General features: G+C 38.8%; 1 protein-coding gene across 1 annotated transcript in view; it reads right to left on the minus strand.

Moving 5' to 3' along the window:
* Positions 1-3,668: 3,668 nt before the first annotated feature.
* LOC140463289 (runt-related transcription factor 2-like) overlaps positions 3,669-14,984 on the minus strand; it is a 155,010-nt gene continuing 143,694 nt past the window's right edge. The window contains exons 9-10 of the mRNA XM_072557051.1: positions 7,940-8,083; positions 3,669-5,739 (exon numbers count right to left, since the gene is read on the minus strand). Coding sequence (XP_072413152.1) covers positions 5,606-5,739; positions 7,940-8,083 — 278 coding nt within the window. The 3' untranslated portion in view covers positions 3,669-5,605. The remainder of the gene's footprint in view (positions 5,740-7,939; positions 8,084-14,984) is intronic.

The raw sequence follows: 14,984 nt of genomic DNA on the forward strand, positions 1-14,984 counted from the left end.
TCAATAGAGAGTCATGATTCGAATCAAGATGGAGAATGAGATATTTAGACACTCTGCTGACATGGTATAACAGTGAGTATATCAGAAACATGTAAAGGTATACAGATTATGAGACATAAGGAAACACTTGCTCTGTATGCCTTCTGGTGATCACATTCTTTCTTTGATAAAGTGAACAAATTTTCATGCAACTTGTAATTATGACCTTATAGTGATTTATACAGTTCCAGCATGACCTCCTGTTCTCATACTCTGTGCTTTAGCCAATAAAGGAACCCACATGCTTTTCTACACTAACTTCATATTCCTTCAAGAATCAGTGGGTATACACTCAAATATCTCTGTATTCCCTTGCTGTCAAATGACCTCATATTTCTTGCCTTGTTTGTCCACCCAAATTGCATTACTGTACCTCACATTTCTCTGAATTGGAAATGGATCAACTCAGTCCCAGAAATTCCTCAGGGTACTGTCCAACTGTCAAACGTCTTCAACCAGTTTGTTAATGACCTTACCTTCAAAACCACAGAAATGGGGATGTCCAGTGATGACTGTACAGTCCATTTATATATCCTTCAATAATTAAACAGTCTGTGCCCAAATACAGCAACACTTTTGCTGTTAAGCAAAAAGGCTAATTCATACAAATGTAAAGCAATAACCATCTCCAGCAAGCGATCTCATCACCATTGCCTGACATTCAATGGTATTACTGTAATCAAATTTCCCGTTTTCAACATTCTAAAGGTTGCTATTGATCAGAAACCTAACTGGACTGGCTACATAAATATTGTGGATACTGGAGCAGAATAGAAGCTGACATTTTATGACCAGTAATTCACCTCTCTCCTCAAAACCTATCCATCATCTCCAAGGTACAAATCAGGAATGTAAAACATATTCTCCAATTTCTTAGATGAATGCCATTTGCTGTGTGAAGTGTTGTACTAAGTAGAAAACAAGGTGGAGAAGCAGTACTTTATCTAAATGGTCCTGTTTTGAATGTGGCATAAGAAGAAAGGTGCCTGGGGATGTGCATATTCAAAAATCTCTGGAACTGCAGAGGCAAATTAATAAGGCAATTAAGAAAGTGCACGAGATACCCATCTTTGTAAATAGGGTACTGAATACAAAAAAGATGAAGGGCTGTTGTGGTGCATTTGTAGTGTCCCTAGCTCTCGGCCAGGACAACAAGGTTCAAGTTCCACCTGTTCTGAGGTATAGAGTAACATCTCTGAACGGTTTATCCAAAAAGGTATCATGCAAAAAAGATCAAATCATACCCTTACAAAATGGTGGTTAGTCTTTCGCTGGAGACTTGTGTGCAATGCTAAGCACTACGATTATTTCTTGAAATCTGAATGTTGCTGACAAGATTAGCATTTATTGCTCATCCCTAATTGTCTTGGAGAGGGAGGTGAGTTGCCTTCTCATACCACTGCGATTTACTTGAAACATGAATGTATCCAGTGATGTTCCAGGAGCAATTCCATGATTTTGACCCAGCAGCAGTGAAGAAAGGCAAGTATGGTTTCAAGTCAGGTTTGGGTGTGACTTGCAGGGGAATTTACAGGGGGTGGCATTCGTATACACCTACTGTCCTTGTCCTTTTAGTTAGCAAGGTCAGCATTTCACAAGTGCTGTTGCATCCTGAAGATGTTACACATTGCAGGAAGGATAGCCCAGTTCTAGAGAAGGTACAGAGTATATTTACCAAGGCAATATATGAGATGACAGCATCCAGCCGGAACTCTATCAACAAACACAGAGGTAGACCCCATCTACCACCCCCTGAGAAAAGGAACAGGAAGTGACTTCACCACAGGATATAATATCACCACAGGAAATGACATAACCAACCCAAAGAAACCCAAACATATAAATAGAAAGCAGGAATTTTCAGCATTGCTTCGCCTGAGGTCCACTGAAGATGTTACCTTGTAAGGTAACGAAGCGTCTGGAAATGAACCTTTCAGCTCAGTGAGCAAACCTACATCCATGACACTATTCAGTTATGTAGAGATTTTGGAGAATATTCAGCTTCCTCATTTAAGTGTCTGAGTCATCAAGTAAATTATAGTATAAGAGACTGATACTTATGGAGTTACTACAATCCTGCACTTAAGGTGTCTTTGTATTCCTCGCTTTGTTCACCCCAAATGCATTATCTCACACTTCTGTGGATTGGAAATCAGTCAACTTAGTCCAAGGATTCCTGAAAAAGGTTAAGTGCAAACCTAAGAGTGGCATTCAAACTTGTTCAGCGTTTTATTGAGTAAATAGGACAAATAGTTCACATTAGCATCTTTTCTGAAATTAAAGACTTTAAATAATTAAATAAAGAACTAAAAAGGAAACTACAAGAAATTTCTTCACATGGAGTGTTAAGATCACAAATGCACTATTTGAAAGAAGGCTGGAAAACCTTTCAAAAGCAATTGAACAGTATGTTTGAAAGGAGAAATTTATGGAGTTAGGGGGAAACCATTGTGTGGAACTAACTGTGGAGAGTTCTTGCTAAGAGACAGACTGAGAGTGATATGCCAAATGGTCACCTTTAGTGCTGCAAGGTTCTATGTGTGAATTTTTCCAACCCTTTGAAGCTAGGCTGAAAGGTCAGAGGGCCAGCGATATGATGGGGGAAAAAAATCAGATTAGGAGCCCAAAATCTTTCCACTATAATATATTGTTAGTTCAGGAACAATACAGTATGGCTGCTCAGAAGTGAAGCAACTAATTGACTAAGTGGGGACCACTTCTTGCCCTGCTCTTCCTTAAGCATTTTACCCACAGTGAAGACCCCACTGCCTCACGGGGAAATTACCTGGTAATTTTCTCTGAGGTCTCCTTCTCAATGGATAATTCTTGTGAATGGAACCTCAACCCTGGCTACTTCTCATGGTTGTAATGTGAATGCTATGATATGTGTTCTTTGATAGGACTGACAGCTTTTGGGGTGAGCACCAATCCTCTCAACTAGATAGTAGCTCAAGTGGGGGCATTTAAACGGCTATTGTAGGAAAAATCAAATATCATGGTCCTAATATCTACTGGAGTGGGGTCAACTCCTGCTTTTTTCTCTGGCATTAGTATGTTACACCCAATGGCAAAATCCGGACCTATTTGATTGTGTCTATTAGAATTCTTTATTGGATAAAACTGCACCAAATATGCAATGCCTGACTTACCAAGTGTTTCCACAATACCTTAGTTTTGTATCAAAAGAATAAGATTACAAGAGTGGAAGGATAATTCCATAATCATATGCTGAAAGCCAACAGCCAAGCATTCAAAATGCTTACGTTAAAGAATTGGCCCTGTTGCTGTACACTCAGTCCTTGTTATCCATTGATTTGCTACCCATGGATCCACAAACGCCTTATTTTTTCCATTTGGGTGGATCATGAGGCTGATTGTAATTCGATCTCTGCCCATTATAACCTATTGCAAGTTCTACCCAGTGGCAATGCAGAATTATACCTTGTGCCCTGGAACTTGTCTCCATTTTAACAAAGGTCACAGAAATTGTGAATGCAGGATTGTAACTCCATAAGTATTTGGCTATCATACTATGATTTGCTTGATATCTCAGACACCTAAATCAGGATCATAATAACACTTCAAGGAGACTTTTTCAGTAACAACCGGAAAATATTAGTCCATAAGAACCAGAGCAAACCTGAATTCTATAGTTATAGCTACACATCCTTTACAGTATCTTAACATAATCAAAAATAGATGAAACATTCATAGAAAATGCCATTTTATTGAGAATGAAATTCAAACTTAAATCAATGTTACAATCATGACAATATGTCAGACAAGGAATTTTGCATTTTAGTGACAAAAAAATCATTATCTTAGCATTATTCCCTTTTAAGACATAGCAAAGTGATTCATAATCAATTATGGCGATGGCTTGAAACACAATGCATTTGTACAGTATATTCAGTGCAAAGCAATTATTGAGTAACAGCAATAAAAAGCTTGTATTTATACAAAAAGTAAAAATCAAAAATCACAGAATAAAAAGGTAGAAGTGTAAGTATACCTTCGAAATTAAAACTGCAGAATGTTGTCTGTTTTACATACATAAAAAATGAATAGATTAAAATGTATGTTTTTTTCATGGAGCTCAACTATCTGTGATAATTACATTAGAAAGCTAGGATTTCCATTTCTTGCCTACAAATAAAGAGTACAAAATATGAACTGTATTGTAAACTGCTGAAATTATGATAAAAGAAGCCTTTTTGTGTTTGTAAAGAGAATTCAGCATTGAAAATAATGTGTATCAAATTAGGGATGGATGAGACTTGCCTAGATCCTATTCAATATTTATCAGTGAAAAAATTACTGATCTTGTTCATTGTATTTCATAAATTCCTGTCACAGGATAAAGGATGTTTTCCACTATTGCAATTTTGAGAGTATTACTTTCATAATGCTAAACAGTCTTATGCATGTTTTAACGTTGCAGTGAAGAGAAGAAAATACAAATGTTTTAGCAGTAAATGGACAAAGCTTATTTGCTACCAGTATTGGCATGTTACATCAGCAGAATGACTGTCAGCTAAAAAAAAACTCAAAGTTTTATGTATTCCTTTTGACAAAATTGCATTCATCAATTATTAACATAAGCTATGTTCAGCAAAAATTTTGATTTACAGCTAGAATCAGTGCTTCTGCTTCCTTAGCAAAAATCTTATTAACCAAATTCTAAAGCAAAGCAAATTCTCGTGAACAGCACAAAATTAGACATGGTTTTAAAGTGTAAATCTGATTTTCACTGCTAAGAGTTTTTGATTTGCATCTGACAGAATTCACACCCGCACAGTATTCAATGAATTACTTTGTCACAAAACATTAGGATATTGTGTTGAATGATAAAATTATTATCAATAATTAGAGAAAGGAAAATGGAGAGATAACAGCTCCCATATTTAGCACTATCCCAAGGATCTCTGCAGAATCATGTCTCATCAATGAAGGAATCAATTTATTATTGACAAACAGTCTGGGCCAAATCTAAATTTAACATTTCAGACATGCAATTTTAGTTGTGATTACAGACTGCAATTAGAGTGATGGAAAGCTGAATTCCTTTTTGCTGGGATATAATACCTCAGATTATTTACTACCACGAATTAAGAAATCTCAGTGTACTGTAAAGTCTATTAATGTGCATCCCCATTAACAACAGATTTATTAGTAAAACATCTAAGGCATCATGTAATGCAGTAAAAATGATAGTTTGAGTTAGTAGTTAGTGCCGTAGAAAACTAACTTTATTGGAAACCCCAAAGGATGTTAGCACCTGCAGTAGAAAACCTGTTCCTAATGGGAAAGCGATGAATACATTTTGTTTGATATTGAAAATGTATTGCGATTATTAAAACCTTTGCCATAGGGAATTAACTTGGTGGATGCTGGATGTGATGCGAAGTGCTTTTGACTGTACAAAATCTTAAATTTGGTTCCAAAATTGCTGCCTGCAGCCCTACAAATATCACATCTTAACAAAATGTACTTTTTTAAAAAATCATTTTATATAAAAAAACATATTTAAATCTTTGAACGCCCAACTTTAGCAATAAAAATTACATTAAACAAATAAAGTACCTCTTATTAAATAGGTAACAGCTTGCACCGGCAGTAAGACTTGACTAGTTCGACCTTGAGTTGTGTAACCTGACACCTGCTTTCTCAAGTTCTGTTGAAAACTCCTGAACTCATTACCTGTACAGATACATAAATGTAGACTAGTGGTTTGCTTCAAGCTACCACTTGCAATAAATAATATCAATAAAGTTGTCCAGCTTTAATGTAAATTGGCCATATTGAACCTTGGGTCCACAAAAGCATGCTTCACACAAGAAATTTGCAGTAAAAAAAAGTATTATATCTAAATATTGAAAAATATTTGACTTTATTTAATACATAAAATAGTAATGTCTAAATTTTAGAATAGAACAAATCATTTGAAATTTAAAGAAACATTAGGATATGTAGATATTGAATTCATGTACCTCTCATGAATTTTGTGCTTTTAAATTATACTCAGAAACACATTTCCAAGTGTAATATTCCCGAGTATTGTATTTATCAGATTTAAAGACTTACATCTCAAGTACCTTGGTTACTATGAATCATGGTAGATTCTTTAGTATTGACACATCTCCACTTGCCTTAATAAAAGCTGAACCAAGACAAGGTCTCAAGACTGAGAGTTAGACATGATAATACTTATTTAGAGTGGATCTCAAGGAAGTAATTATGAAGAGTAGACACTACTTAACTGTGTCATTTTATTTGTACTTGAAGGCAAGCAGATTTTACATAATGTTATTTCTCTAATTTTTTTAAGAAGACAGATACAACTGTAGGTGTCAGAGCACACCAATAAATGTCAACTGATTTTCAGTAAAATAGTGAATCAACTAAATCCCCACTAGCTCCTGCTCATGTAAATCTAGTTAATGCTGCTATGACTGAAAACTACATTAACTATTCAGTGAAAGTTACAGAATTTGCTTTTTTAAAGATAATGAAGTATCAGATCACATGAAGAACTTGTTCAGGCATTATCTTTGAGAACAAATTTTTGATTAAGCACATCTGCTTGAAACGTAGAACATTTTCTTCCTTTGTTGATACCACTGGGTCAGCTATGCACTTTATAATTAAGGTAATCCATTTGAGTAGATCACAACAAGATTAATATTAATAACTGCCACCTTTTTCAAGTATTTAGACAGCTAAAGGTACTAAACTGTAATGATGCTGCAGTAGACATTACTATTTTAATGTCGCTATGTCACCAGGAAGAATCTTTCAACTATTGAGTAAACAATAGTCAATAGAAACATTAATGACACTGAAGTAGAGTGAGATTGCTCCAAGCCAGATGGCATTTACCTCGTTTTAAACTGGAAACCATTTGTTTGAAACATACTCAAAACATAAAGAATGAAAAAAACAGACAGTCCTTTTGAAATCTGCAGTAAACATTCAATTAACAGGCATTTTTGGGTAAACGGCACTTAGAAAAGAATTAATTTTCAATTACATTTAAAGGGAATTTGTCAAGAAATCAATAAAGAAAAATTCTACCCCTCTGCACAGTTACAACTGAGTGCATACATGTACATTTCTGGTACAACTATTCTAATAGTCAACTATGTTCCCTCATAGACGATTTAATTAAAAAAGTTAAAGTGGGTAACCATTTCTTGGAGGACTTTTCATCTTCTTAAGCTTAGAGTCCTCATATTCTTCTTGCTTTTCGCCACTTTTCTTGCTATTTTCAATATTGTTCAAATAATTGTTTATAAATTACTGCAATTTGTACACTGTCACTTTCTAAAACAAGATGGTTTTGCTGAGTACCTTGAAGTTCTTCATTTATTTGGACAAGATAACAAATTTACTCAAGAACTTATTAAAAAAAAGCAATGTTATGTGCATATCTTGAACAGTACAGAAACATCTTCAAATACTGCATCAGTTCTTTCACTCAACAGTCTTATGATGATAAGATGTTCTTCCAGTTAAAAACTGCATAATAGGCACTATTTAAATGATGACTTGTTATGTATTCAGAGTCAGTAGGGTCTCCAGACAGACTCATCAATCCTCCCAGTGGAAGTCAACACAGTGGGAGAATTGCTATGGCTAGCATCAGTATCGACAGCATCATTTTGGTTGGGCAGGTTGGGATTAAGGAGTGTACTACCAGTTGATGCACTGGTGCAAGGTGGCAACATTCTGGAAGGTGAGCGTTCTCCCCCTGCCACCATGGAGAATTGGTAAGATCCAGAAGAGGCGCCATAGTAGAGATAAGGTGCACTGCTGGTCTGGAAGGGTCCACTTTGGTTTGGGGATGAGCCAGGATAGGGTGGTGGTAGGTAAGTGTGATAATGTGTAGCTGCAGACATACCCAAAGACATGCCAGTTGTAACTGGAGTTGGTGTATAGGTGAAGGCAGCTGGGTAGTGCATTCGAGGATTTGAGAAACGGCTCTCTGTGAGGGAAGAAAGACCAAATTGCCGTGGGTCAGAGAAGGGACCAAGATCTGTAGCACCTAGAAAAGAAAAGAGAGAAAACATATCTTGCAAATCACTCAAAGAAACATTCACGTTCTATATTAAACATTTTAAAGATATATTCTAATTCATATCTAAACACTGTGGCCCCCTTGTGCTGAAACGAATGTGACTAGTCACCACCAAATTTAACACTCACTTTCTTCTTTCACAATGGTGTTGACTTGTTATGTGCTGTGCTACCTGAGGATAATACACAATATATTTTATCCAATCATGAGGCTTAGTGTGGTCATGAAATTGCCTAATGAGAAGTTAAAAACTTGAAGTGTACATGTTAATGATTGGAAACTTGAGGTGGCATCTTAGCTGCCAAGAATTCCCCGTTACATGGTTTCAGGAAGGCCCACAACATCCTATACCAATCAAGGATCAAGAGGCTAGCAGTAAACCTTTCCTGGGGATCAAGGACCCCCAGGGACAGATGTCTCATCTGCCAGCTGCTCAAAAGCTAGTAGCTGATACGTACTGTGCAGCAGCACTGGTGAGGTAATGGCTGTTACCATTAATGCACCTTCCTAAGAACTTAGTTGGGCAGACCTCCATCCCAGCTGAAAATGTGTTGCTGGAAAATCGCAGCAGGTCAGGCAGCATCCAAGGAACAGGAGAATCGACGTTTCAGGCATAAGCCCTTCTTCAGGAATGAGGAAAGTGTGTCCAGCAGGCTAAGATAAAAGGTAGGGAGGAGGGACTTGGGGGAGGAGCGTTGGAAATGCGATAGGTGGAAGGAGGTCAAGGTGAGGGTGATAGGCCGGAGTGGGGTGGGAGCGGAGAGGTTAGGAAGGTGGTGCTGAGTTCGAGGGATTTGACTGAGACAAGGTGGGGGAGGGGAAATGAAGAAACTTGAGAAATCTGACGAACTCAGATTTCTCCAGTTTCCTCATTTCCCCTCCCCCCACCTTGTCTCAGTCAAATCCCTCGAACTCAGCACCGCCTTCCTAACCTGCAATCTTCTTCCTGACCTCTCCACCCCCATCCCCTCTCCGGCCTATCACCCTCACCTTAACCTCCTTCCATTTCCAACGCTCCTCCCCCAAGTCCCTCCTCCCTACCTTTTATCTTGGCCTGCTGGACACACTTTCCTCATTCCTGAAGAAGGGCTTATGCCCGGAACGTCGATTCTCCTGCTCCTTGGATGCTGCCTGACCTGCTGCGCTTTTCCAGCAACACATTTTCAGCTCTGATCTCCAGCATCTGCAGTCCTCACTTTCTCCTCGCAGACCTCCATCCCACCCAGGACAGGGTCTCTGTAAGGGATTGTTTCTGTGCTGTACATCTCTATGACTGCCGTTACCTCCCTGCCACTAAATCCCCTCCCCCCACCCCGCCAAATCACCAGCTCACCCTTACTATAACTCCCTAAGGTCTGCAAAAGCAAATATGGCAAGGTTTAATTGACATAGTGAGCTCCCTACTTGCCACTGTGTCATTATAATTCACCACCCTCCCTCCCAATCCAGTAGCCCTGATTTCCCATACTTCATGGGGAAGTTGCATAATTCCAGCAAATGTTACTTTACACAAATTAACTGTGCATTATCCTCAGGTAACATTGACTGCAGCAAACTTACTCATGCTTCAGTGTAGACATTGTTATGTGGGAATGAAATGCATTGGTTGTCAGCACAACATCTTGCATGACACCTTGGGTGACAAGTGAAAAGGACCCAACATGGAATAAAGTCTCTCATTCAATCTCCATGATACATATTAAAATGACATTAGTAAGATGGTACTGGTTTCAAAGCAGACATTTTAGATTGATATTCAGATTGAGGCTATATGATGATCTAATTTCACCCTCACAATTTATGATATTATTCAAACTTGAGATTAGTATATAGATTCATAGAATCATAGTGCAGAAGGAGGCCATGTGACCATTAAGTCTGCATTGACCATCCATGAATTATGCTTGTTGTACTGTATGTTTGTATATTTAAATTCTTATACATGTATTTATTGCATACGTTACGATTCCATGTTAGAAACAGATTGTAGCTTTGGCAAATGTGTATTAACATCAACCGGTTGGACAGATGCCATAATATTGTAGCTATCGGTCAGACTAGGCCTAGAGCCAGCCCATGACTGTATTGGGACTACCATATTTCTAGAGGGACCTGAAGTCCCAGTATTGCTTCACAGTATTGGTTTTCTATTAATTGTCACGGTGTCCTGCCAATTTCCTAAAAATAGTTCAAATGACGTGGTTTTCAGTTATCTTTCCTTTCATATATAAATTGGACTTGCAGATTGGGGACTGAGTAGGGGAAATCTGTGTGAAATGTTGTCCTTCATCTTGCAAACATGCATCACATCACATTGGATAACCAGTGGACCTGTACCCTTCTTCCCACCCTATTTGATGTCTCTCAGGGATTTATTGCTATATTTTTGGTGCCAATAGTTCCATTGCAGATGATGTTTTTTAAATTATCTAGATTGCCAATTATGGTTGGACATATTCCGGAAGATGCTTTCATATGATGTTCCAGACTCTTGTGATTGGTCCTCCAAGCTGTCAATCATCATTCTAAAACTTCCTAAGACCTTTTTTTAATATGTTCATGTTTTGATTATTCTAAATCTGATCATTCTATGTATTTCTCACTGTTCCCCCTCACACAGAAAGAAAATATTGACTCCTCCACCACTTCTGGAATTAATGTTGATTTTTTTTATACAAAGGAAGGTACACAACTAAGAACTAGTGGGAAAAATGAATTATTAGAGGAGGCCATTATCAGCATCAGAAGGCTGAGCATTACCCAATAGTCACACAAATAGCTGACAAATTTAGAACACTGGCTATTAATGAGACTCAAATTCTTGAACAGTACTAAGAGACCTAAAGGAAATATGTTTGATTGAATCCCAAGAGCATTCATGATTGTTCTTTATGTAAAACTGAAGCCTTTTGTAAAAACAAAAAAGTTTTATTTTTATAATAAAAAAAATTCCTCTCCTTTATATTGTCTCCTGTCAAAAATTAATCCAATGTGCTGATCTAACCTTTCTATTTTCATTCTTACATTTACGTTACATTTACTGTTGAGATCTGTATCATTGTTCTTTAAAATTATATGCAAGTCTTTAGAAATCACAAGGTGTTGATTCTGAATCTATGAAATAATACACAAAATTTCAAAGAATAATACTGTTGTTCTATTTATGAAGTGTTTTTTGAGGAGCCATAGTGAGAAGTGTGATACAATGAGCGATATATAGAGAGCCCAATGTGTGCATACTCAGTTGAAGTGGGAGCTATAAATAACATGTGTTACGTATCAATATATCAGACATTTTCTAATGAGAGCCTACTGTACCTTAGCTGTAGGCTAACAAAGTAAGTACAAAGCTCATTATGTATGTGGTCCCCACAGTTCTAGTTAAACAGAAGTTAGGTAAACATCTTAGAACTATTTTCAACTATATTTTTCCTGGAGGGAGTACAGTTATTTTTATCCAGTATAATTAATATATATGATTTGAAACACATTCCTGAACCAACTCTAAAGGAAGTCTGCACATAAAACTGAATGGAATGCATTATTACTTGTTAGTTTGTGCCTAAACAACAGCAGATATCTTAGGTAAGGAATGCAATTCTTTCTACAGTATGTCTGGTATGCCCACTCTCAGCATTCTTTTACTTAGGGGGTATAGGGTGTGGCCAGTCATGCTTAGACACTTTCCTCCCACATCCTGTCTCTGTAACCCAACAAATGCCAGGAGTAGGTGCCAGCAACTGTAACTTATGCACGATTAAAAAACGTCATTCAAACCTTGAAATTATGTTTTAATGTTATATAAAGATTGGCAGTGATGAATGGGATTTTTGGTGTAGTTTGGAGGAATGGGGGCTTTGTGGGTGCAAGATTGGTGAATAATTTTTACAACTGAATGATATTCCATTTTTTCCACTCACCCCAACCACAATCTATCCTGATTTTTTCAAGACTCTTTTCTTGAATTTCTTTATCATTTACTACATAGCAAAAGGCAGTAGGAGGAAGGCACAAAGATGAATAGTTCATTTTTTATGAAAACAAATCTGGAAATCTGAAACAAAAACAGAGAATGCTGAAGAGACTTAGCAGTTCATTTTAGTATTGCTCTTCATCATTTCAAATACTATTGAATAAAGATGTCATGGTAAGGTTTTCATTTGTGCAATTTTTTAATAAGATTTTGGGTAAGAGTGTTATGATAAGGTGTTGCAGATAAGTGGGAAAGTATTGCATAGGGTAACACCAGTGGTGAAGAGATGCCGTCCTAGGGGAACAGACATCTGTGTACACATTTACAGGAGCGTGCTTTGATCAAAGACATCCTGACTGTCTCCTCCCTCCCTTTATCTTCCTGTCTCCATGCTGAGCATTCCTCCTGTGCAATGCCTGTTCTATTTCCCTGTTGTATCGCAAACCCAGTGGCACTGCAGCTAGAGTCTCTGCACCTGCTGTAGTCTCTATGAGGACAGGTCATTAAATCCCCTGTGCTATCTACGAATTCAGCAACTCAGTACACTGCTCACCAGAGAAACACTGCACAGTGCTTGCGTAAACTTTCATTAGTGAAACTTACTGTAAATCACTTTGGCTAAAAATTAGATGGCTGGATTAATGTGATTGGTTGGCAGATTTCGTATTATGGAAGTGAGTGAGAAGGTATTCGGGTAGCCACCCAACATGTTACATGCACCAACCCCAGCCAAAACACACCCTGTGGCAGCAGGTAATATCCAGTCCCTTGTGTAGGGTCCCTGTTATTCTTTGGTGGGTGGGCACATGCAGTTAGTAAACCTGCACAGTCCAAATCAAATCAGCAGGACATCATGAAATGGACATTTGGTATATGCCCAGTCCAAGCTGGCATTGTGTTTAGTGCTGGACACAGCGTGGGGCTTGCCAAGGGTTATGTGTACCATTCTGTAAGTCTCCAGTTTCCACAGTGCTATCGCTAGAAAGGTTACCGAAACAAATTTACAGCTTAGTGTTTAGCAACCAAATACACTATTACCTCAGTCTATCTTTTGCATCTCATAATTCGAGACACACCAAAACTACCAGCGTTGCAAATCATTTTGGCCTGTTTCCATTATGTTTTTACAGCAAATAGGGCAATTTCCTCTTTACCCAAGGTACAAAGACATAAACTATAGGAATAGTCATTTTAAAGTCTAAGACAAAGACTTACAGCTGTAAGTATTTGTCATTGTTTACATGTACTATTCTACAAGAGGATATGACTGTTCTTTGTCCAATTATGGTGTTCTCCAGTTTTATTTTGCAGTTGCTGTTGTGTGTTTGGAATGTGCTTCATTTTGCTATGGCATCCTATTTCATTTTATTTTACAAATTACAATAATTACTTATGTCTTTTGATCTAAGCCTTTCTTTCAATCCCCTTCTTCTGAACAGACTGATGAATGCAGAGCTGTAGGTTCATGGGAGTGGGGAGAAGGGGCAGTAGTTCCAGGGCACCTTCGCCCATATGTTCAGTCTTTACATGTAAACTGACAGTAAACTTTCACAGCCTCAGCTTCACAGAAATTGAACTGTACCGAGCATAAAACCCATGAACCACGAACAATCTCTTTGTTCTTCCTGCAGCCACTGTTTCCAACCATCAATGGAACTGGCTGCCCAAAGGGCCACCTGGTTGAGTTAGGAGCTTGCTTTTATCATTTAAAGCTGGTTATACTTTTTTTTTATTTCAAAAATATACTTTATTCATAGAATGATTTGATGGTCTGTACATTTGATCATGCCATACATATGTCCATATTTACAAACACAGATTCGACTTTATTCTTGTCCTTTACAATCCTGTGCATTTTTTCAATCTTGTATATATACATATATTTGGCTGAGGCATCAGCAGAGCCCAAAAAACGTCTGTATGGGCCCCCTGTTCTTCTTTCGGCAGGCAGATCTTACACGGTGGTCTTTCCCCACCGCGCCTTGGCGGCAGCTGCCCCAAGCTTCAGCGCGTCCCTCAACACGTAGTCTTGGACCTTGGAATGTGCCAGTCTGCAACACTCGGTCGGGGTCAACTCCTTCAGCTGGAAGATCAACAGGTTTCGGACCGCCCAGAGAGCGTCCTTCACCGAGTTGATGATCCTCCAGGCGCAGTTAATGTTCGTCTCGGTGTGAGTCCCGGGGAACAGGCCGTAGAGCACGGAGTCCCGCGTCACGGCGCTGCTCGGGACGAACCTCGACAAGCACCACTGCATTCCTCTCCAGACTTCCTCTGCATAGGCACATTCCAGAAGGAGGTGTGTGACAGTCTCGTCCCCCCCGCAGCCACTTCGAGGGCAGCGTGCGGTGCGGCAGAGAGTCCGGGCGTGCATAAAGGATCTCACAGGCAGAGCCCTTCTCACCACCAGCCAAGCCACGTCTTGGTGCTTGTTGGAAAGTTCTGGCGATGAGGCATTCTGCCAAATGGCTTTGACAGTCTGCTCAGGGAACCGCTCGACAGGATCCGCCCTCTCCTTTTCCCGAAGGGTCTCAAGGACGCTACGTGCTGACCACTTCCTGATGGACTTGTGGTCAAAGGTGTTTTTCCTCATAAATTTCTCCACGAAGGACAGGTGATACGGAACGGTCCAACTACTCGGAGCGTTCCACGGCAGCGAGGCCAGGCCCATCCTTCGCAACACCGGGGACAGGTAGAACCTCAGTACGTAGTGACACTTGGTGTTTGCGTACCGGGGATCCACGCACAGCTTGATGCAGCCACACACAAAGGTGGCCACTCCAATGTGATGATGAAATACAAATATACAACCTTGTGAAAATAGTGCAGTCTAAACAGGAGTCCTTAAAGGGACCACTGTATGTTGCTTGTGAAGTAAATAATTACATGTTTTGTGAA

The sequence above is a fragment of the Chiloscyllium punctatum genome, chromosome 3 (assembly GCF_047496795.1).
Source record: "Chiloscyllium punctatum isolate Juve2018m chromosome 3, sChiPun1.3, whole genome shotgun sequence".
Classification (NCBI taxonomy): domain Eukaryota; kingdom Metazoa; phylum Chordata; class Chondrichthyes; order Orectolobiformes; family Hemiscylliidae; genus Chiloscyllium; species Chiloscyllium punctatum.